The 25,866-nt window shown below is 37.7% G+C and overlaps 1 protein-coding gene across 2 annotated transcripts in view; it reads left to right on the top strand.

The window, feature by feature from the left end:
• The window catches only part of OPHN1 (oligophrenin 1), a 611,104-nt gene that overhangs the window by 212,503 nt on the left and 372,735 nt on the right, over positions 1 to 25,866 (top strand). For both annotated transcript variants that reach the window (XM_068533583.1, XM_068533582.1), the window contains exon 4: positions 13,520 to 13,581. In XM_068533583.1, the coding sequence (XP_068389684.1) occupies positions 13,520 to 13,581 (62 nt within the window). The remainder of the gene's footprint in view (positions 1 to 13,519; positions 13,582 to 25,866) is intronic.

The raw sequence follows: 25,866 nt of genomic DNA, 5'->3' as shown, positions 1-25,866 counted from the left end.
CATTTTGGTACATGACTCTTTTTGAACTATGGTTTTCTCAGGGTCTATGCCCAGTAGTGGGATTGCTGGGTCGTATGGTAGTTCTATTTGTAGTTTTTTCAAGAACCTCCATACTGTTCTCCATAGTGGCTGTATCAATTTACATTCCCACCAACAGTGCAAGAGTGTTCCCTTTTCTCCACACCCTCTCCAGCATTTATTGTTTCTAGATTTTTTGATGATGGCCATTCTGACTGGTGTGAGATGATATCTCACTGTAGTTTTGATTTGCATTTCTCTAATGATTAACGATGTTGACCATTCTTTCATGTGTTTGTTGGCAATCTGTATATCTTTTTTGGAGAAATGTCTATTTAGGTCTTCTGCCCATTCTTGGATTGGGTTGTTTGTTTATTTGTTATTGAGCTGCATGTGCTGCTTGTAAATTTTAGAGATTAATCCTTTGTCAGTTGCTTCATTTGCAAATATTTTCTCCCATTCTGAGGGTTGTCTTTTGGTCTTGTTTATGGTTTCCTTTGCTGTGCAAAAGATTTTAAGTTACATTAGGTCCCGTTTTTTAAATTTTTGTTTTTATTTCCATTTCTCGAGGAGGTGGGTCAAAAAGGATCTTGCTGTGATGTATGTCATAGAGTGTTCTGCCTATGTTTTCCTCTAAGATTTTGACAGTGTCAGGCCTTACACTTAGGTCTTTAATCCATTTTGAGTTTATTTTAGTGTATGGTGTCAGGGAGTGTTCTAATTGCATACTTTTACATGTATCTGTCCAATTTTCCCAGCACCAAAGAGGCTGTCTTTTCTCCACTGTATATGCTTGCCTCCTTTATCAAAGATAAGGTGACCATATGTGCGTGGGTTTATCTCTGGGCTTTCTATCCTGTTCCATTGATCTATATTTCTGTGTCTGTGCCAGTGTCAAACTGTCTTGATTACTATAGCTTTGTAATATAGTCTGAAGTCAGGGAGCCTGATTCCTCCAGCTCCATTTTTCGTTCTCAAGATTGCTTTGGCTATTCGGGGTCTTTTGTGTTTCCATACAAATTGTGAAATTTTTTGTTCTAGTTCTGTGGAAAATGCCAGTGGTAGTTTGATAGGGATTGCATTGAATCTGGAGATTGCTTTGGGTAGTAGAGTCATTTTCATAATGTTGATTCTTCCAATCCAGGAACATGGTATATCTCTCCATCTATTTGTATCATCTTTAATTTCTTTCATCAATGTCTTATAGTTTTCTGCATACAGGTCTTTTGTCTCCTTAGGTAGGTTTATTTCTAGATATTTTATTCTTTTTGTTGCAATGGTAAACGGGAGTGTTTACTTAATTCACTTTCAGATTTTTCGTCATTAGTGTATAGAAATGCAAGAGATTTCTGTGCATTAATTTTGTATCCTGCTACTTTACCAAATTCATTGATTAGCTCTAGGAGTTTTCTGGTAGCATCTTGAGGATTGTCTATGTATAGTATCATGTCATCTGCAAACAGTGACAGCTTTATTTCTTCTTTTCCGATTTGGATTCCTTTTATTTTTTTTCTTCTCTGATTGCTGTGGCTAACACTTCCAAAACTACGTTGAATAATAGTGGTGAGAGTGGGCAACCTTGTCTTGTTCCTGATCTTAGTGGAAATGGTTTCAGTTTTTCACCATTGAGGACAGTGTTGGCTGTGGGTTTGTCATATATGGCCTTTATTATGTTGAGGAAAGTTCCCTCTATGTCTACTTTCTGCAGGGGTTTTATCATAAATGGGTGGTGAATTTTGTCAAAAGCTTTCTCTGCATCTATTGAGATGATCATATGGTTTTTCTCCTTCAATTTGTTAATATGATATATCACGTTGATTGATTTGCGTATATTGAAGAATCCTTCCATTCCTGGAATACACCGCACTTGACCATGGTGTATGATCCTTTAAATGTGCTGTTGGATTCTGTTTGCTAGTATTTTGTTGAGGACTTTTGCATCTCTGTTTATCAGTGATATTGGCCTGTAGTTTTCTTTCTTTGTGACATCTTTGTCTGGTTTTGGTATCAGGGTGATGGTGGCCTCGTAGAATGAGTTTGGGAGTGTTCCTCGCTCTGCAATATTTTGGAAGAGTTTGAGAAGGTTAGGTGTTAGCTCTTCTCTAAATGTTTGATAGAATTCGCCTGTGAAGCCATTTGGTCCTGGGCTTTTGTTTGTTGGAAGATTTTTAATTACAGTTTCAATTTCAGTGCTTGTGATTGGTCTGTTCATATTTTCTATTTCTTCCTGGTTCAGTCTCGGCAGGTTGTGCATTTCTAAGAATCTGTCCATTTCTTCCAGGTTGTCCATTTTTTTGGCATAGAGTTGCTTGTAGTAATCTCTCATGATCTTTTGTATTTCTTCAGTGTCAGTTGTTACTTCTCCTTTTTCATTTGTAATTCTATTGATTTGAGACTTCCCCCTTTTTTTCTTGATGAGTCTGGCTAATGGTTTATCAATTTTTTTTTTCTTCTCAAAGAACCAGCTTTTAGTTTTATTGATCTTTGCTATTTTTTCATTCATTTCTTTCAGATCTGATCTTTATGATTTGTTTCCTTTTGCTAACTTGTGGGCTTTTTTGTTCTTCTTTCTCTAATTGCTTTAGGCGCAAGGTTAGGTTGTTTATTTCAGATGTTTCCTGTTTCTTGAGGTAGGCTTGTATTGCTATAAATTTCCCTCTTAGAACTGCTTTTGCTGTATCCCATAGGTTTTGGGTTGTCGTGTCTCCATTGTCATTTGTTTCTAGGTATTTTTTTGATTTCCCCTTTGATTTCTTCAGTGCTCACTTTGTTACTAATAGTGTATTGTTTAGCCTCCATGTGTTTGTATTTTTTACAAATCTTTTCCTGTAACTGATATCTAGTCTCATTGCGTTGTTGTCGGAAAAGATACTTGATACGATTTCAATTTTCTTAAATTTACCAAGGCTTGATTTGTGACCCAAGATATGATCTATCCTGGAGAATGTTCCATGAGCACTTGAGAAAAAGGTGTATTCTGTTGTTTTTGGGTGGAATGTCCTATAAATATCAATTAAGTCCATCTTGTTTAATGTATCATTTAAAGCTTGTGTTTTCTTATTTTCATTTTGGATGATCTGTCCATTGGTGAAAGTGGGGTGTTAAAGTCCCCTACTATGATTGTGTTACTGTCGATTTCCCCTTTTATGGCTGTTAGTATTTTCCTTATGTATCGAGGTGCTCCTATTTTGGGTGCATAAGTATTTACAATTGTTTTATCTTCTTTTTGGATCGATCCCTTGATTATTATGTAGTGTCCTTCTTTGTCTCTTGTAATAGTCTTTATTTTAAAGTCTATTTTGTCTGATATGAGAATTGCTCCTCCAGCTTTCTTTTGATTTCCATTTGCATGGAATATCTTTTTCCATCCCCTCTCTTTCAGTCTGTATGTGTCCCTAAGTCTGAAGTGGGTCTCTTGTAGACAGCATATATACGGGTCTTGTTTTTGTATCCATTTGGCCAGTCTGTGTCTTTTGGTGGGAGCATTTAATCCATTTACATTTAAGGTAATTATCGATATGTATGTTCCTATTCCCATTTTCTTAAATGTTTTAGGTTTGTTATTGTAGGTGTTTTCCTTCTCTTGTGTTTCTTGCCTAGAGAAGTTCCTTTAGCATTTGTTGTACAGCTGGTTTGGTGGTGCTGAATTCTCTTAGCTTTTGCTTGTCTGTAAAGCTTTTAATTTCTCCATCAAATCTGAATGAGATCCTTGCTGGGTAGAGTAATCTTGGTTGTAGGTTTTTCTCCTTCATCACTTTTAATATGTCCTGCCACTCCCTTCTGGCTTGCAGAGTTTCTGCTGAAAAATCAGCTGTTAACCTTATGGGGATTTCCTTGTGTGTTATTTGTTGTTTTTCTCTTGCTGCTTTTAATATGGTTTCTTTACATTTAATTTTTGATAGTTTGATTAATATGTGTCTTGGCGTGTTTCTCCTTGGATTTATCATGTATGGGACTCTCTGTGCTTCCAGGACTTGATTAACTATTTCCTTTCCCATATTAGGGAAGTTTTCAACTATAATGTCTTCAAATATTTTCTCAGTCTCTTTCTTTTTCTCTTCTTCTTCTGGGACCCCTATAATTCGATTGTTGGTGCATTTAATGTTGTCCCAGTGGTCTTTGAGACTGTCCTCAGTTCTTTTCATTCTGTTTTCTTTATTCTGCTCTGCAGTAGTTATTTACAGTATTTTATTTTCCCAGTCACTTCTCCGTTCTTCTGCCTCAGTTATTCTGCTATTGATCCCTTCTAGAGTATTTTTATTTTCATTTATTGTGTTTTTCATCGGTGCTTGGTTCCGTTTTAGTTCTTCTAGGTCTTTGTTAAATGTTTCTTGCATTTTGTCTATTCTATTTCCAAGATTTTGGATCATCTTTACTATCATTATTCTGAATTCTTTTTCAGTTAGACTGCCTATTTCCTCTTAATTTGTTAGGTCTGGTGTGTTTTTAGCCTGCTCCTTCATCTGCTGTGTGTTTTTCTGTCTTCCCTTTTTCCTTATCTTACTGTGATTGGGATCTCCGTTTCACAGGCTGCAGGTTCGTAGTTCCTGTTGTTTTTGGTGTCTGTCCCCAGTGGCTTTGGTTGGTTCAGTGGGTTGTGTAGGCTTCCTGGTGGAGGGGACTAGTGCCTGTGTTGTGGTGGATGAGGCTGGATCTTGTCTTTCTGGTGGGCAGGTCCACGTCTGGGGTGTGTTTTGGGGTGTCTGTGGCCTTATTATGATTTTAGGCAGCCTCTCTGCTAATGGATGGGGCTGTGTTCCTGTCTTGCTAGTTGTTTTGCTTAGGGTATCCAGCACTGTAGCTTGCTGTTCGTTGAGTGAAGGTGGGTCTTGGCATTGAGATGGAGATCTCTGGGAGATTTTCGCTATTTGATATTATGTGGAGCTGGGAGTTCTCTTGTGGACCAGTGTCCTGAAGTTGGCTCTCCCACCTCAGAGGCAAAGCATTGACTCCTGGCTGGAGCACCAAGAGCCTTTCATCTACACGGCTCAGAATAAAAGGTAGAAAAAATAGAAAGAAAGAAAGAAATAGGGTAAAGTAAAATAAAATAAAATAAAGTAAGATAAAATAAAATAAACTTATTAAAATAAAAAATAAGTATAGGAAAAAAATTTTTTTTAAGTAAAAACAAAAAACAAAAAACAAAAATGGATGGACAGAACCCTAGGACAAATGGTGAAAGCAAAGCTATACAGACAAAATCTCACACAGAAGCATATACATACACACTCACAAAAAGAGGAAAAGGGTAAAAAATAATATATCTTGCTCCCAAAGTCCACCTCCTCAGTTTGTGATGATTCGTTTTTTGTTCAGGTATTCCACAAATACAGGGTACATCAAGTTGGTTGTGGAGCTTTAATCCTCTGCTTCTGAGGCTGCTGGGAGAAATTTCCCTTCCTCTTCTTTGTTCGCACAGCTCCCGCGGTTCAGCTTTGGATTTGGACCCGCCTCTGCGTGTAGGTCACCTGAGGGTGTCTGTTCTTCGCTCACACAGGACGGGGTTAAAGGAGCAGCTGCTTCGGGAGCTCTGGCTCACTGAGGCCGGGGGGAGGGAGGGGTACGGATGCGGTGCGAGCCTGCAGCGGCAGAGGCCGGCGTGACGTTGCAGCAGCCTGAGGCATGCCATGCGTTGTCCTGGGGAAGTTGTCCCTGGATCAAGGGACCCTGGCAGTGGCGGACTGCACAGGCTCCCGGTAGGGGCGGTGTGGAGAGTGACCTGTGCTTGCACACAGCCTTATTGGTGGCGGCAGCAGCAGCTTTAGCGTCTCATGCCCGTCTCTGGGGTGCATGCTGATAGCTGCGGCTCGCGCCCGTATCTGGGGCTCGTTTAGGTGGCACTCTGAATCCCCTGTCCTCGCACACCAGGAAACAAAGAAGCAAGAAAAAGTCTCTTGCCTCTTCAGCAGCTCCAGACTTTTTCCCGGACTCCCTCCCGGCCAGCTGTGGCGCACTAACCCCTTCAGGCTGTGTTCACACAGCCAACCTCAGTCCTCTCCCTGCAATCCGACTGAAGCCCGAGCCTCAGCTCCCAGCCCCTGCCCGCCCCGGCAGGAGAGCAGACAAGCCTCTCGGGCTGGTGAGTGCTGGTCTGCGCTGATCCTCTGTGTGGGAATCTCTCCATTTTGCCCTCCGCACCCTTGTGGCTGTGCTCTCCTCCGTGGCTGCAAAGCTCCCCCCCTCTGCCACCTGCAATCTCTGCCTGTGAAGGGACTTCTTAGTGTGTGGAAACCTTTCCTCCTTCACAGCGCCCTCCCACTGGTGCATGTCCCATCCCTATTCTTTTGTCTCTGTTGTTTCTTTTTTCTTTTGCCCTACCCAGGTACGTGGGGAGTTTCTTGCCTTTTAAGAGGTCTGACGTCTTCTGCCAGCGTTCAGTGGGTGTTCTATAGGAGCAGTTCCACGTGTGGATGTATTTCTGATGTATCTTTGGGGAGGAAGGTGATCTCTGCGTCGTACTCTTCCACCATCTTCTCCTCTCCATCCCTATTATAGAATTTTGTTTTGTTGTTACCATTAGGTTTTGGTATTGCAGTCTATATATATATACTGGATTTTTTAATGTTGTTGGTCTCTTAATTTCAAATTCATTTCCAGTGTCCTGCATTTGTACTCTCCTCATGATCGCTGGTTTTGATATCTTATTTGTGTGTGGATGATTTGCTACCTTTACTGTATGTTTGCCTTTACCTGTAAACTTTCCCATTAATAATTTTCTTCTTTCTAGTTTGGCCTTTTCTTTTCTGCCTCGAGAAGTTCCTTTAGCATTTGTTTTAAAGATAGTGTAGTGGTGCTGAATTGCGTTAGCTTTTGTTTCTCTGTAAATTTTTGATTTCTCTGTAAAATCTGAATGAGAGCCTTCCATCCCTCCTGGCCTGCAAATTTTCTGCTAAAAATCAGCTGATAACCTTATGGGGAAATCCCTTGTATGTTATTTGTTACCTTTCCCTTGTTTCTTTTAATATTTTCACACTTCCATTAAGTTTTTTCAGTTTGATTCCTATGTGTCTCAGCATGTTCCTCCTTGGGTTAATCCTGCCTGGGACTCTCTGTGCTACCTGAACTTGGGTGACTATTTCCTTTCCCATGTTATTGACGTTTTCAGCTATTATCTCTTCAATTATTTTCTCAGGCCTTTTCTCTCTCTCTTCTCCTTATGGGACCCCTATAATGGTGGGGGGGAACTTGTTCCTGTCCACTGGTTGGTAGAGCTGGGTCTTGTCCCTTTGGTGAGCAGGGCCATGTAATGGGGTGTGTTTAGATGCTGCTGTGGGCTCAGGAAGACCTAATGCAGCCTGTCTGCTGATGGGTGGGGCTGTGTTCCTACCCTGCTGGTTCTTTGGCCTGATGCATCTCAGCACTGGAGCCTACAGCATGTTTGGTAGGATCAGGTCTTGCTGACAAAATTCTGGCCTCCCCAGGAGAGCTCACTCCAATGAGTACTCCCTGGTACTTCCACCACCAGTGTCCTTTTCCCCCACAGCCACCCCCAAGCTCCCCAGGAAACCCTCCAAGACTAGCTGGTAGGTCTGGCCCAGGCTCCTACGAAGTCACTGCTTTTTTCCTGGGTCCCTGTGCACACAAGACCTTGTGTGTGCCCTCCAAGCGTGGAGTTTCTGTTTCACCCAGTCCTGTGGTGTTCCTGTGATTCAGCTCTACTGGCCTTCAAATAAATGCTCTGGTGGCTCTCTTCCTGATGCCTGACCCCCAGACTTGGGAGACTGATGTGGGGCTCCAAACTCTCACTCTTGTGGGAGAACCTCTGCTGTATATTTATTTTCCAGTTTGTCGGTTGCCCACCCAGTTGGTATGGGATTTGATTGTATAGTGAGTGTGCCCTTTCTACCATCTCGTGGTTTCTTCTTTGTCTTTATGTGTAGAATATCTTTTTTGGTAAGTTCCAGTCTTTTTCTCTTGTTGTTCAGCAGTTAGTTGTGATTTTGGTGTTTTCATGAGAGGAAGTAAGCTCAAGTCCTTCTACTCTGCCATCTTGTCTCCAATCTTTATATCTTTTATTGTTTTAATGCTAGTCATTCTAAGAAGCATGAGTTGATATCTCATCATGGTTTTGATTTGCTTTTTCCTAATGATTAGTGACTCCAAGCATCTTTTCATATGCCTGTTGGCTGTTTCAATATCTTCTTTGGGAAAATGTCTATTCAGCTCCTTCATACATTGTTAATTGAATTATTTGTTTGTTTTTGGTATTGAGTCGATGAATTCTTTATATATCCTGGATATTACTCCCTTATTAGATATAGGATTTGCAGATGTTACCTCCCATTCCACAGGTTGCCTTTTCATTTCGTTAGTCATTTCTTTTGTTGTGCAGAAGCTTTTTAGTTTGATGTAGTCTCACTTGTGAATTTTTTAATTTTGTTGTTTGTGTTTTAAGTGTCACATCCAAAAACTCATTGCCAAGACCAATGTTGAGAAGTTTTTCCCCTATATTTTCTTCTAGGAGATTTGTGGCTTCAGTCTCACATTTAGATATTTAATCCATTACAGATTAAATTTTGTGAGTGGTGTAAGATAAGGTCTAGTTTCATTCTTTTACATGTGAATATCCAATTTTCCCATCATCATTTATTGGAGAAACTGTCTTTTCTCCATTGAGTATTCTTGGCTCTCTTGTCCAGTGTTGGCGTGGGTTTATTTATGGGCTCTCAAATTTGTCCCATAGGTGTCTGTTTTTAATGCCGTGTTGTTTTTATTACTATAGATTTAAAATATAGTTTGAAATCAGGAAGTGTGATGTCTTCAGCTTCGTTCCTCTTTCTCAGGATTACTTTGGCTATTTGTGGTCTTTCGTGGTGCCACACAAATTTTAGAACTGATTTTTCTACTGCTGTAAAAAAATGCCAGTGGGATCTTGATAGGGATTACATTGAGTCTATAGATGTCTCTAGGTAGTATTGTCATTTTAACAATATTAATTTTTCCAATCCCTGAACACAGGATGTCCTTCCATTTATTTGTGTCTTTTTCTTTTTTTTTTTGCAGTTTCTTTTAGTTTTCAGTGTAGAGATTTTTTACTTTCTTGGTTAAATTTATTCCTTCGTATTTTATTGTTTGATATTATTGTAAATGGGATCATTTTCTTTATTTCTTTTTCAGATAACTCGTTGTTAGTGTATAGAAATTCTTCTGAATTTTGTGTGTTGGTTTCTATCCAGTAACTTTACTGGATTTGTTGATTATATCTAACAGTTTTTTGGTGGAATCTTTAGGATTTTCTATATATAAAATCATGTCATCTGCAAATAAAGACAACTTAACTTCCTCCTTTCCAATTCTGATGCCATTTATTTCTTTTCCTTGCCTGATTGCTCTGGCTAGGACTTTCAGACTGTGTTTAATTGGAGTAGTGAGAGTGGGCACCCTTATCTTGTTCCTCATCCTAGAAGAAAAGTTTCAGACTTTCACGATGGAGTATGATGTTAGCAGTGGGCATGCCATACATGGCCTTTATTATGTTGAGGTATGTTCCTTCTGTACCTAACTTATTGAGAGTTTTTAATGACAAACAGATGTTGTATTTTGTCAAATTCTTTTTCTGTACCTATTGAGATGAACATAATTTTTGTCTTTCATTCTATTAATGTGATATATCAGTTTTATTGATATTCATATGTAAAACTACTCTAGCATCCCAGAGATGAATCCCACTTGATCATGGTGTATTGTGCATTTAATGTACTGCTGAATTCTGCTTACTAGTATTTTTTTTTTGAGAATTTTTGCATCTATATACATCAGGGATATTGGCCTGTAGTTTTCTGAGAGCTCTTTCATATCTGATATTTCATTTAATCCTCACAGCCACCCTTAGGAGTAGCTAGGATTTCTCTCATTTCATAGACAAGCAAAGATTGGGGGAGGTGTAATGGATGTGCTTTGTAAAGAAAAATGGTGCAAGAATCCTGGGAACTGAGTTTGGTTCCCTACTCCACACTACTCACCAACCTAGACAAATTTCTCTCAATTTATCCATTTAATGCCTCAATTTCCTCACCCATAAAATGAGGATATTACTAATTGTTACTTCAGAGTGGTTATGGATATAGAATGAAAAAATTAGTTTCTAGCAGATTTTATAAAGTGTTAAGTGTCATTTTCCTTGTGTTAGAAGCACTGTGTTTGAATAAAAAAGCACATATGACTTACTAGCTCTGTGACCTTTGGCAAGTTACTCAAATTCTCTGAGTCCCACTTTCCTTACCTATAAATAATAATTCCTATTTCACAGGATTGTTTCATGATTAAATAAGATAATACATGCACAGCTCCAGGCACACAGAAAAGCCTTTTAAAAAATGTTAGTTTTGTTCCTTCTTGAATGTAAGGCAGACATACTCAACCCTGGCTACACGTTAGAATAATGTAGGGAACTTAAATAACAGTGCTTCATCCCTCCTCATAACAATTAAACCCAGATTCACCTGCTAAGTGTCAAAAAGTCTAGTTGTTGTGACACAATACAATTGTTGAAGTGCACACCCAGAGGTTGAGTTAGGAAATAAAGCTTAATTACCTGAGAGTGTGTTCTTATATTGAACAAAAAAAAATGGTTGAACAAAGAAAATGACAACAACAAAACTATGTTTTTGTAGTACAGAGAGCAGTAAACCCCAGCTAGTCTCTTGTTATTACTTTTTTAAATTTTTAATTTTTTAACTTTAAATATTTAAAAAAAATTATTGACTTTTGTCCTTTTCTTATTATATTTCACTAGCAGTTCCTTGACCCAATTTTATCAGGATTTGGACAATAGGTCCAAAAACAAAAACAACAATATATATATATTGGTCCATAGTAACAGAGGGGACTCAGATGGTCGTAAACAACTCTTCATGCAACAGCCACCATTAGCAGCCATCCTGCTCACTCACACACCTCTAGTGACAATAGTGGTAACCAACTTGTCTAGGTGTGCCCAGGGCTATCACAGTTATAAAACTGAACAACCCACATTCCAGGAAAACCTCCAGTACCTGTTTGCCCAGGACTGTTAGTCACCCTAAATGACAGGGGTGCACTCTCTCCTGAGGCAGGCCATTTCTCACTTTCAGTATCCATTAAAACCTTTTCCTTCATATTAATCCTAAAATCATCTCCCTGCATTCTGGTTTTGTTTCTCCTTGGCTTCCTGAAGGGCTTTTGTGGGACTGTAGATACGAAAGGCATGTGGTATGTTAGAAAGAACAATAGATGTGCTAAGAGGTGAGGAGGATTCTAGTTTAGGGGACAGGATAGAGAAATATAAGGAGTATGACTTTTAGAGAGAGAAAGACCCGGATTTTTAGCCTCATTCTATCATCTTCCTGCTATGTGATATTTGATGAGTGACTTGACCCCTTTGGGCTTCAGTTGCCTAACTTGTCAGGTAGGCATGATGATATACCTGAGAGTGTTGTTGTAAGGACTAAATCTTTAAGAAGGTAAATGTAGAGTGCCAACACATAGTAGATAATAAACATTATCCCTTCTCCCCCATCGCAAATTTCTGTTCTTCTAGTGTCAGTTCTGCCACTTACTGGAAAGGTGGCTGGACAAGTCACTTCTTCCTCCTTGGACTTCAATTTATACATATATAGATAAGCTAAATATTCTTTTGTATCCCTTCAAACTCTAATAACTACTATTTTGAAGTCCTTAACATTTTACCACAAATAGGAAGTATATTCTCAAATGGTATATGAATTAAAGAGAAGGTATTGAAAGCCTAGAAAAACAAATGCATTCATATTAATATTTTAAATCAAAAATAGGTTTTTCTTCCTAAGAGAGCTAGACAACTAATCCAGCATTCCTAGTACCAAGGAAGCTAAGTTCACGATCAATACAGGGCATTAGACAATGGCATTTCCTTCTTCTGAGGGTTAAGTTGCTGCACACACTCAGGAAAGTCACTGTTGCAAACACGGCAAATTAAAAGCTCAAACTCAGCATAAAGAAGAAAAATACCCTAATCAGAAAGAGTAAATAGGAAAAGATGAAAATATTCACTGATCTCCTGTCTCTAAATACTTTATACTACAAAAGGAGTCAGAGGTATATTTTTGTTATTCTGGCACTTTTCCGGGGAAGATCAGTTTGCCTCTAAAGGAAATGTCACAAGTGCATATAATATAGGAACATTTAAAGGAAAAGTTTGACTTCGTGAAATATAATTGTGTCAAGCCTTTTGACTCAGGGTTTAATCCTCACAATAAATTTGTTAGGAACATGTAATTATCCCTAATTTGAATAGGAGAAAACTAAGGCTCAGAAGAGGCTAAGCAACGTGTTCAAGGTCACACAGAAAATAAATGGCAGAACTAGGTTTCAAATTCAGATCCATCTTGCTGCCAGAGCTAAGGTCTTGCCACTCTCACACTGCCCACACCTCCAGGTGGAGGTAACCAAAGAATAAGTTACTAAATAACATCTGAATAGATGATCAAACAGAGATGGGAGGAGCTGCTACTACCGGAATCTAGGCTTTTAAAATGAATCAGGCTTCATTATTCATGAGGAAAAAAAATTCAAAATTCAACAATACTAAGGATGCCTCTCAGTGAGCTTTGGCTAAATGATTACATTATTTTATAAATTGAGATATTATTTACACATAAAATGCACCATTTAAAAGTGTGCAACTCAGTGGCTTTTAGTATATTCACAGAGTTGTGCAAGCATTGCTACAATACAATTCCAGATCATTTTCACACCCCCAAAAGAAACCACAAACCCATTAGCATCAATCCCCATTCCCACCTTCCCCCTACATTCAGTGAACCACTGATTTGCTTCTTGTCTCTCTGGATTTGCCTAGTCTAGACATTTCATTTAAACAAAATCATACAATATGTGGCTTTTTGTGACTGGCTTCTTTCACTGAGCATAATGTTTTCAAAGTTATTCTGTGTTGTACTGAGTATCAATCCTTTGTTTCTTTTCATTGCCACACATTGTTCTATTGTATAGCTGTATCACAACTGTTTAACCATTCAGCGATTGAAGAACACTTTCATTCTTTCCATTTACTGGCTATTACGAATAATGCAGTCAACAACATTTGTATATAATTGTTTGTGTGGATATGTTTTCAGTTCTTTAAGGAATATACCTAGGCATGGAATTGCTGAATCATGTGGTAACTCTATGTTTAACTTTTTAAAAATCTTATGCTCATTTATTTTTTTGTTAGCGTTTTCCAAAGTCACCTTAAACTTATACAGTGTTATATGTTGATTATATCTCAGTACAACTGGAGGAAAAAAATTGGGGTAGGAGCATTAGCAAAACAAAAACAAGAACAAAAACAAAAGAAGAAAAAGGAAATAAATATGCAGCAGGTACTGAACTCCTTCTTCTGTTGTCCTTAGATTTGACACCTTCCTCTAGTGCCCACATCGTCTTGGGGCACTGGTCTCTACCTCTTGTCCCATAGATTTCTGCCCACTTGCCTATTAAGTACCATGATTAATTTGGTTTATCTTTTATTCTGTCATTTCAGCCGAATCCTTCAAGGAATTTGCCGAATTGCTCAACGAAGTAGAAAACGAGAGGATGATGATGGTAGGTCATTAACACTGGGCCTAGAACCAAGATCATCTCTGATCTTGGGAATTTTTCTTGTCCTCATTGGTTGGAGTGACACTATGTTGTTTCAGTTTCTGTCTCATCATTACCTTGGTACTGTAAAGACAGGGAATTGGTCTGGTTATTCTATCTCAAGTTCCCATCCTGAGAGTTTAGCATTAGGTAGAGGGAAATTAGTCTATTCATTTCAGTGAGATAAGATTTCAGAGGACATTAAATTCGACTGTTGAACATGTTGACAAAAATTGTGGGCTTTAGTGTTCTTAAATTATCTATTTATTTATGTGTTTATGTGCTTTTAGAATTAATAATGTGGGCTTTATATTTGATATATGGTTGCTTTATTTAAATCTATGTGAAAACTTTTTTCCTTACATTTAAAGTCTAATTTATTAATATTAATAGACTTTAATATTTAGAGCAGTGTTCGTTTTACAGAAAAATTGAGTGGAAAGTGCAGAGAAATTTCATATACAGTTGCCCTTTGAACAACACAGGTTTGAACTGTGTGTGTCCACTTATATGTGGGTGCTTTTCAACGAATACTACAGTACTACATGATCTGAGTTCAGTTGAATCTATTGTTGTGGAACCTCAGATACTGAAAGACTGACTGTAAAGTTATATGCAGACTTTTCACTGCACAGTGTGTGGGGGGGGTCAGTGCCCTTGACCTTTGCACTGTTCAAGGGTAAACTGTACTCCCTTTCTTCCCCCACCCCTCCCCATACAGTTTCCTCTATTATTATCTTGCATGTGTGGTACATTTGTTTCAGTTAATGAACCAACATCAACGCAATATTATTAAGTCCATAGTTACATTAGGGTTCACTCTTTAATGAATATTTTATGGGTTTTGACAAATGCTTAATGACATATATTCACCTTCAAAGGTTCATCATAAAGAATATTTTCATGGCCCTAAAAATCCCCTGTGATTCCCCCTTCCTTCTCTGACATCCAAACCCCTGGCAAACACTGATCTTTTTACTGTGTTTTGCCTCTTCTAGAATATCATACAGTTGGAGTCATACAGTATAAAGCCTTTTCAGATTGGCTCCTTTGACTTAGCAATATGCATTTAAAGTTCCTCTATGTCTTTTCATGGCTTGATAGCTCATTTCATTTTGCCATTGAATAATATATACGCATATATTATAATATATATTCCATCATATGGATGTACCATGGTTTGTTCATCCCTACACCTATTGAAGGATATCTTGGTTACTCCCAAGTTTTGGCAATTATGAAAAACCTACCATACACATTTGTGTGCAGATTTTTGTGTGGATGTAAATTTTCAACTCTTTTGATTAATTTCTAAGGAATCCAATTGCTAGATAGTGTGATATTTCTAGATTTGTAAGAAACTGCCAAACTCTCTTCCAAAGTGACTGCCATTTTGCATTCTCACCAGCCTTGAATGAGAGTTATTGTTGCTCCACATGCTCACCAGCATTTGATGTTGGCTGTGTTTTGGATTTTACCCAATTTAATATGTATGTGTAATGGTATATCTTTGCTGTTGTAATTTGTGTTTTCCTGATGACATTTGATTTGGAACATCTTTCCATATGCTTATTTGCCACCTGTAGATCATCTTTGGTGAGGTGTCTGTTCAGGTCTTTTGCCTAGTTTTTAATTGGTTTGTTTGTTTTCTTATTGTTCAGTTTTAAGATTTCTTTGTATATTTTGGATGCTAGTCCTTTATCAGAAATGTGCTTTGCGGCCACAGCAACAGTCAGCTCTACCCAGCACCAGAGCCTCCCATCAAGCCTCTTAGATAGCCTCAACCACCAGAGGGCAGACCGCAGAAGCAAGAAAAACTACAATCCTGCAGCCTGTGGAACAAAAACCACATTTACAGAAAGATAGACAAGATGAAAAGGCAGAGGGCTATATACCAGATGAAGGAACAAGAAAAAACCCCAGAAAAAACTAAATGAAGTGGAGATAGGCAACCTTCCAGAAAGAGAATGCAGAATAATGATAGTGAAGATGATCCAGGGCCTCGGAATAAGAACGGAGGCAAAGATTGAGAAGATGCAAGAAATGATTAGCAAAGACCTAGAAGAATTAAAGAATAAACAAACGGAGATGACCAATACAATAACTGAAATGAAAACTACACTAGAAGGAATCAATAGCAGAATAACTGAGGCAGAAGAACGGATAAGTGACCCGGAAGACAGAATGGTGGAATTCACTGCTGCGGAACAGACTAAAGAAAAAAGAATGAAAAGAAATGAAGACAGCCTAAGAGACCTCTGGGACAACATTAAACGCAACAACATTCGCATTATAGGGGTCCCAGAAGGAGAAGAGAGAGAGAAAGGACCAGAGGAAATATTTGAAGAGAATATAGTCGAAAACTTCCCTATCATGGGAAAGGAAATAGTCACCGAAGTCCAGGAAGCACAGAGAGTCCCATACAGGATAAACCCAAGGAGAAACACACTGAGACACATAGTAATCAAATTGGCAAAAATTAAAGACAAAGAAAAATTATTGAAAGCAGCAAGGGAAAAACGACAAATAACATGCAAGGGAACTCCCATAAGGTTAACAGCTGATTTCTCAGCAGAAACTCTGCAAGCCAGAAGGGAGTGGCATGATATACTTAAAGTGATGAAAGGGAAGAACCTACAACCAAGATTACTCTACCCAGCAAGGATCTCATTTAGATTTGATGGAGAAATCAAAAGCTTTACAGACAAGCAAAAGCTAAGAGAATTCAGCACCACCAAACCAGCTCTACAACAAATGCTAAAGGAACTTCTCTAAGTGGGAAACACAAGAGAAGAAAAGGACCTACAAAAACAAACCCAAAACAATTAAGAAAATGGTCATAGGAACATACATATCGATAATTACCTTAAACGTGAATGGATTAAATGCTCCAACCAAAAGACACAGGCTTGCTGAATAGATACAAAAACAAGACCCATATATATGCTGTCTACAAGAGACCCACTTTAGACCTAGGGACACATACAGACTGAAAGTGAGGGGATGGAAAAAGATATTCCATGCAAATGGAAATCAAAAGAAAGCTGGAGTAGCTATACTCATATCAGATAAAATAGGCTTTAAAATAAAGAATGTTACAAGAGACAAGGAAGGACACTACATAATGATCAAGGGATCAATCCAAGAAGAAGCTATAACAATTATAAATATATATGCACCCAACATAGGAGCACCTCAATACATAAGGTAACTGCTAACAGCTATAAAAGAGGAAATTGACAGTAACACAATAATAGTGGGGGACTTTAACACCTCCCTTACACCAATGGACAGATCATCCAAAATGAAAATAAATAAGGAAAAAAAAGTTTTAAATGACACAATAGACCAGATAGATTTAATTGATATTTATAGGACATTCCATCCAAAAACAGCAGATTACACGTTCTTCTCAAGTGCACACAGAACATTCTCCAGATTAGATCACATCTTGGGTCACAAATCAAGCCTCAGTAAATTTAAGAAAATTGAAATCATATCAAACATCTTTTCTGACCACAACGCTATGAGATTAGAAATGAATTACAGGGAAAAAAACGTAAAAAACACAAACACATGGAGGCTAAACAACACGTTACTAAATAACCAAGAGATAACTGAAGAAATCAAAGAGGAAATAAAAAAATACCTAGAGACAAATGACAATGAAAACACGACGACCCAAAACCTATGGGATGCAGCAAAAGCAGTTCTAAGAGGGAAGTTTATAGCTAGACAAGACTATCTAAAGAAACAAGAAAAATCTCAAGTAAACAATCTAACTTTACACCAAAAGGAACTAGAGAAAGAAGAACAAACAAAACCCAAAGTTAGCAGAAGGAAAGAAATCATAAAGATCAGAGCGGAAATAAATGAAATAGAAACAAAGAAAACAGTAGCAAAGGTCAATAAAACTAAAAGCTAGTTCTTTGAGAAGATAAACAAAATTGATAAGCCATTAGCCAGACTCATCAAGAAAAAGAGGGAGAGGACTCAAATCAATAAAATCAGAAATGAAAAAGGAGAAGTTACAACAGACACCGCAGAAATACAAAGCATCCTAAGAGACTACTACAAGCAACTTTATGCCAATAAAATGGACAACCTGGAAGAAATGGCAAATTCTTAGAAAGATATAACCTTCCAAGACTGAACCAGGAAGAAACAGAAAATATGAACAGACCAATCACAAGTAGTGAAATTGAAACTGTGATTAAAAATCTTCCAACAAACAAAAGTCCAGGACCAGATGGCTTCACAGGTGAATTCTAGCAAACATTTAGAGAAGAGCTAACACCCATCCTTCTCAAACTCTTCCAAAGAATTGCAGAGGAAGGAACAGTCCCAAACTCATTCTATGAGGCCACCATCACCCTGATACCATAACCAGACAAAGACACTACAAAAAAAGAAAATTACAGACCAATATCACTGATGAATATAGATGCCAAAATCCTCAACAAAATACTAGCAAACAGAATCCAACAACACATGAAAAGGATCATACATCACGATCAAGTGGGATTTATCCCAGGGATGCAAGGATTCTTCAATATATGCAAATCAATCATTGTGATACACCATATTAACAAATTGAAGAATAAAAACCATATGATCATCTCAATAGATGCAGAAAAAGCTTTTGACAAAATTGAACACCCATTTATGATAAAAACTCTCCAGAAAGTGGGCATAGAGGGAACCTACCTCAACATAATGAAGGCCATATATGACACCCACCTCAAACATCATTCTCAATGGTGAAAAACTGAAAGCATTTCCTCTAAGATCAGGAACAAGACAAGGATGTCCACTCTCACCACTATTATTCAGCATAGTTCTGAGAGTGCTAGCCACGGCAATCAGAGAAGATAAAGAAAGAAAAGAAATACAAATTGGAAAAGAAGAATAAAACTGTCACTGTTTGCAGATGATATGATACTATACATAGAGAATCCTAAAACTGCCACCAGAAAAGTACTAGAGCTAATTAATGAATTTGGTAAAGTTGCAGGATACAAAATTAATGCACAGAAATCTCTTACATTCCCATACACTAATGGTGAAAAATCTGAAAGAGAAATTATGGTAACACTCCCATTTACCTTTGCAACAAAAAGAATAAAATACCTAGGAATAAACCTACCTAGGGAGACAAAAGACCTGGATGCAGAAAACTATAAGACACTGATGAAAGAAATGAAAGATGATACCAACAGATGGAGAGATATACCATGTTCTTGGATTGGAAGAATCAATATTGTGAAAATGACTATACTACCCAAAGCAATCTACAGATTCAATGCAATCCCTATCAAATTGCAAATGGCATTTTTTACGGAACTAGAACAAATCATCTTAAAATTTGTATGGAGACACAAAAGACCCCGCATAGCCAAAGCAGTCTGAGGGAAAAAAACGGAGCTGGAGGAATCAGACTCCCTGACTTCAGACTATACTACAAAGCTACAGTAATCAAGACAATATGGTACTGGCACAAAAACAGAAACTTAGATCAATGGAACAGGATAGAAAGCCCAGAGATAAACCCATGCACCTATGGTCAACTAATCTGTGACAAAGGAGGCAAAGATATACAATGGAGAAAAGACAGTCTCTTCAATAAGTGGTGCTGGGAAAACTGGACAGCTACATGTAAAAGAATGAAATTAGAATACTCCCTAACACCATACGCAAAAATAAACTCAAAATGGATTAGAGACCTAAATGTAAGACTGGACACTATAAACTCTTAGAGGAAAACATAGGAAGAACACTCTTTGACATAAATCACAACAAGGTCTTTTTTGATCCACCTCCTAGAGTAATGGAAATAAAATCAAAAATAAACAAATGGGACCTAATGAAACTTCAAAGGTTTTGCACAGCAAAGGAAACCATAAACAAGATGAAAAGGCAACCCTCAGAATGGGAGAAAATATTTGCAAGCGAATCAACGGACAAAGGGTTAATCTCCAAAATATATAAACAGCTCATTCAGCTCAATATCAAAGAAACAAACAACCCAGTCCAAAAATGGGCAGAAGACCTAAATAGACATTTCTCCAAAGAAGACATACAGACGGCCACGAAGCACATGAAAAGATGCTCAACATCACTAATTGTTAGAGAAATGCAAATCAAAAGTACAATGAGGTATCACCTCACACCAGTTAGGATGGGCATCATCAGAAAATCAACAAACAACAAATGCTGGAGAGGGTGCGGAGAAAAGGGAACCCTCTTGCACTGTTGGTGGGAATGTGAATTGATACAGCCACTATGGAGAGCAATATGGAGGTTCCTCAAAAAACTAAAAATAGAATTACCATTTGACCCAGCAGTCCCACTACTGGGCATATACCCAGAGAAAACCATAATTCAAAAAGACACATGCACCCCAATGTTCATCGCAGCACTATTTACAATAGCCAGGTCATGGAAGCAATGTAAATGCCCATCGACAGATGAATGGATAAAGAAGATGTGGTACATATATACAATGGAATATTACTCAGCCATAAAAAGAAATGAAATTGAGTCATTTGTTGAGACGTGGATGGATCTAGAGACTGTCATACAGAGTGAAGTAAGTCAGAAAGAGAAAAACAAATATCGTATATTAACGCATGTATGTGGAACCTAGAAAAATGATCCAGATGAACCGGGTTGCAGGGCAGAAGTTGAGACACAGATGTAGAGAACAAACGTATGGACACCAAGGGGGAAAAACTGCAGTGGGGTGGAGATGGTGGTGTGCTGAATTGGGCGATTGGGATTGACATGTATACAGTGATGTGTATAAAATTGATGACTGATTAAAGAATAAATAAATAAATAAATAAAAAAGAAAGAAATGTGCTTTGCAAAGAATTTTCCAGTCTGTGGCTTATCTTTTCTTTTTCTTAACAATGTCTTTTGTGGAGCAGAAGTTTTAAATTTTAATGAAGTCCAGATTATCATTTCTTTCATAGATCGTTCTTTTGGGGTTGTATCTAAAAAATCAGCACCAAACCAAAGGTCATTTAGATTTTCTCGTATGTTATCTTCTAGGAGTTTTATAATTCTATGTTATTCCTTTAGGTCTATGACCCCTTTTGAGCTAATTTTTGAGAAAGTGTAAGGATTGTCTCTGGATTCTTTTTTTTTTTTTTCATGAGGATGTCTGGTTGTTTCATCACCATTTCTGAAAAGGCTGTCCTTTTTCCATTGAGTTACCTTTGCTTCTTTGGCAAAGACCAATGGACTATATTTGTGTGGATCTATATCTGGGCTCTCTTTTCTGTTCCATTGATCTGTTTGTCTATTTGTTCAGCAATATCACAGAATTTTTTTTTTACAAAATTTAAAAAATTATTGAAGTATAGTTGATTTAAATATTTTGTTAGTTTCAGGTGTAACAGTAAAGTGATTCATGTGTGTATATATATATATATATATATATTCAAATTATTTTCCATTATCAGGTATTACAAGATGCTGCATATAGCTCCCTGTGCTATACAATAAATCCTTGTTGCTTATCTATTGTATATATAGTAGCTTGTATCTGTTAATCCTATATTCCTAATTTATCCCTCCTCCACTCCCATTCCCCTTTGGTAACTGTAAGTTTATTTTCTATGTCTGTGAGTCTGTTTCTATTTTGTATATAGATTTATTTGTCTTATATTTTAGCTTCCACATGTAAGTGATATCATATGATATTTGTCTTTCTCTGTCTGACTTAATTCACTTAGTATGATAATCTCTAGGTCCATCCCTGTTGCTGCAAATGGCAATATTGCATTCTTTTTTATGGCTGATTAATATTCCATTATGTGTATGTTTATATATAAATCTATGTGTGTGTATATATATTGATATGTGTGTATATATATATATATATATATATATGTATCACATCTTCATCATCTGTTGATGTGCACTTGGGTTGTTTTCATGTCTTGGCTATTGTAAATAGTGCTGCTGTGAACCTTGGGGTGCATGTATCTTTTCAAATCAAAGTCTTAATTTTTGTCTGGATATATGCACAGGAGTGTGATTGCTGGATCTTATGGTAGCTCTATTTTTAGTTTTTTAAGGAACCTCCATACTGTTTTCCATGGTGACTGCACCAATTTACATTCCCACCAACAGTGTGTGAGTGTTCCCTTTTCTCCACATCCTCTCCAGCATTTATTATTTGTAGACTTTAATGATGGCCATTCTGACCAGTGTGAGGTGATACCTCATTGTGGTTTTGATTTGCATTTCTCTAATAATTTGTGATGTTGAGCATCTCCTCTTGTGACTATTGGCCATCTGTATGTCTTTGGAGAAATGTCTATTTAGGTCTTTTCTTCAGTTTTTAATTTTTTTTTTTGTATTAAGTTGTATGAGCTGTTTGTATAATTTGGATGTTAACTCCTTGTCGGTCACATTGTTTGCAAATATTTTCTGCTATTCCGTAGGTTGTCTTTTCATTTTGCCAATGGTTTCCTTTGCTGTGCAAAAACTTTTACGTTTCATTAGATCCCATTTGTTTATTTTTGCTTTTATTTCTTTTGCTTTGGGCGATTGATCTATGAAAATATCGCTATGATTCATGTCCGAGAATGTTTTGCCTGTGTTCTCATCTGGAAATTTTATGGTGCCATGTCTTATATTTAGGTCTTTAAACCACTTTGTGTTTATTTTTGTATATGGTGTCAGGGAGTGTTCTAATTTAATTGATTTACATAGCTGTCCAGTTTTCCCAACACCACTTGTTGAAGAGACTGTATTTTCTCCATTGTATATTCTTGCATCCTTTGTCATAGATTAATTGACCATATGTCTGTGGATTTATTTCTGGGCTCTCTGTTCTTTTCCATTGATCTATATATCTGCTTTTGTGCCGATACCATGGTGCTTTGATTACTGTAGGTTTGTAATGTTGTCTGAAGTCTGGATGGTTTATACCTCCAGCTTTGTTCTTTTTCCTCAGGATTGCTTTGGCAATTCTGGGTCTTTTGTGGGTCCATATAAACTTTAGGATTATTTGTTCTAGTTCTGTGGAAAATGTTAAGGGCCAATACCACACTATCTTGATTACTGTAACTTTGTAGTAAGTGCTGAAGTAGGTTATGAACTTCAGAACCTGTTTATCAATATCCACAAAACAAATTGCTTGAATTTTGATTGGAATTGCATTGAATCTATAGATGGGACAAACTGACATCTTAAAAATATTAAGTCTTACTATTCATGAATATGGGTTATCTCTCCATTTGTTTAGACCTTCTTTGATTTCTTTCATCAGAGTTTTATAGTTTCCTCCTAATGATCTTATAGATATTTTGTTAGATTTATTCTTAAGTATTTATATTTTTTTGTGAACTCTATTTTAACAGTTGAATAAATAATCTTTTTGTGTGGTCCCTAGACCTGTACCACCAGTGTCACCTGGGAAATTGTTAAAAATGAAGGTCCTTGGCCACACACCAGAGCTGAGACTTAAATGTAGAAGTACCTATGTTGGTCAATATTTATTTTTATTAGGAGCATGTGGGTCAAGTGGAAACAAGGACAACAAAGTGGTCTATCTTCCCTTTCTCTCGTTGGATGACTTTGTATTGGCAGCTCAGTTTTGTTAAACCCATTTATTCCAATAGCAAGAGTTCTTTAATCTGTAATCACTCTTCCTTTTCAACAGGGTGGTACTGGCTTCTCAGAATACTGCTACCGTTTCATCTCAGCTCCTAGAGAGTTAGGATTGAAGGCAGGGCCCTTAAATCTGGGAAATTAGATCTTTAGGTGCTAATAGTGGCTGTGCCACTAACTTATTTGTGACTTCACACTAATCACTTTATTTCTTCTAGTCTCTCTTCCTTTATATGTAGAATGAGAAAAAATTCCCACCTTCCAAGTTTGTTGTAAGTACTCCAAATGATAAAATGAATATGGTAGGGTTTTATAATAGCAAAAAGCACTGATTATATAAATGTTTCTAGTTATCTTTTGTTGCCCCCAAGATTTGGCTTGTGGAAATTTGACTTGGGAATTTTCTTCATTTAAGAGATTTGCTTCTAATGATAGTTAAGAGAGGCCAATATGGGTAGTTTTCCCAGAGCCTGTTAGATGCCCCACTAGCTAATCCACACTCTACTAAATATTTTCTTCTGTCATAAGAGTTTGTGGACTGCTACCGATGTTGATCTCAAAGGCATTCACCCCTATTTCATTCAGATACCACTAGAAATGTCAGCTGTACAACTCTTCAGCCCTAGTTGTTTCTTGATCTCTTTTATTTACCCAATTACAAAACTCTAAAATATTGAAGAAGAATTCACCTTTTGAGATGTTTTTCTCACCATACTTGCTGGCTGTTTTCCACAGGACTGACTCATTTTCTTCTGTCTTTAATTATGTTGTGCCCTTTTGTTCCCTCAATTCTTCAGTCATGTCTTGAGTATTGGCTCCCCATTTCCCATTTAATTACAGGAATGCTGTGTAGGTTAGGCTCAATGAAGGCCTTTTACAACATGCCAGGAATCGTTGCTTGACTGCACCTCTCTCATTTCCTGGAACTGTGGTAGAAGGACTCCTGTACCTTAATATGGTAGATGTTAAACAGCTTTTTATCATTTCTATAAAAAGAGGCCCAAAGAAGCTTTAGTAGAACATGAAGGAAGTTCATAGCCCTAGCATGTGACAACTGCAGATGTCTAGTCATTCTCGTAAATGAATTTTAAATTGTTGAGGAAACTATGGAGGGAATAAATGAAGAGGAGCATCCCCGCTTTTATTTCTTAAAAAGTACAGTGGGGGAGGTTGTAGTACCTCTGAAAGTGACCTTTAAAAGTCTGGATAACAGACTTTCTGTATGATTAACGATAGGAGACTTGCCTAGATGCCTTTCTAACTCTGAAGGGGACTCTGTTGGCAATGGTAAGGTCTTTCTTTGAGGATTGCCAAGAATGACCTAAAACAGTGTACCCTCAATGCCTTCTTTTGGTAATTGGTTAACCATCAAAGATTCCTGAGCAATTCTTCACTACTGGATTGAATGCCATCTCTATTTTAGTAAGTGGCCTATCTAGTTCGGTTTTATTCATTCGGAACCAGATTTTAGATAAACTCACTAATGTGTTTAGAATGTCACTTATGCTGGGGCTTCTACTGTGATATAGTAGGCAGGAGCTTTTGTCCTAGAGAGCTCACAAAATGAATGCAGTGATCAGAAAGGGAATAAAGGCCAAGTTTACTTAAAAGGGCTTTTCTGAGTAATTATTATATTTCTAAGGAGTTTAAAGGTAAAGCTGAATGGGAAAGAAAGAAGAGCCAATCCTCAGTGTGACATTTCCCTACATTTCTAGCTCTATGTTCTGGCAGAAATTAGTATAATAACCAATGAATGTTAAAGAGAGGAAAAGGTTCAGAGTATCTATTTGTGTTGTAGGAGACAGAGAGCAGTATTGCCAATGCGATTAAGGAAAACTCTCGACTCCAATTTAAGTGAACCATGTACTACTTTTCTAGACTGGGACAGGGCCAAACGTAAAAATAGTAGCCTTATGAACACTGTGAGAAGTTACTGGCACACTTACTTATGCAAGAAAATCCCCCGCGGAACATGAAAAACTGGCACCTGTACCATCCTTGTGGTGCCTGCATATGCAAGGGCTCAGCTGAATATCCATACAGAGGCTTGACACATATTACTCTCTTTAGAAGTGGCATGTTCACTTCTTATTCAAAGACAAACTTCCTCAATGTTTCCCAATTGGCTACTTTTGTGTTATCTTTGTGAAACTGGAAATAGTTTTTCTAATTATCTATTGCTACATAACACCCTATTCCAAAACGTGGTGACTTAAACTAAAACTATTTAATTTTATCTCATGGTTTTGTGGGTCAGGAATTCATGCAGGGGTCAGCTCAGAGATTCTTCTGCTCTATGTGGTGGTATTCACCTTGGAGGTGGGGTGATATGGAGAGTGCAAAATAGCTTCACTCACATATCTGGCACCTTAGTGAGATGACTGGAAGGCTGGGCTCAGCAGGTCTTTTGACGAGAATGTCTACATTTGGCCTCTCTAGCTTGGTAGTCCCAGGGTAGTCCAACTTTTTACATTGTGGCTCAGGGCTCATGGGGAGTGTTCCAAGGGAACCAGGTGGAAGTTACTGGCCTTTTATGACCTAGCCTGGGATGTCATGTAGTATCCCTTCTGCTGTACTGTGTTTGTTCAAAGCAGTAACAAACCCACTCATATTCAAGGTAGAGGG

This window comes from Eschrichtius robustus, chromosome X (assembly GCF_028021215.1).
Source record: "Eschrichtius robustus isolate mEscRob2 chromosome X, mEscRob2.pri, whole genome shotgun sequence".
Classification (NCBI taxonomy): domain Eukaryota; kingdom Metazoa; phylum Chordata; class Mammalia; order Artiodactyla; family Eschrichtiidae; genus Eschrichtius; species Eschrichtius robustus.
This window is presented reverse-complemented; position numbering and strand designations above follow the sequence as displayed.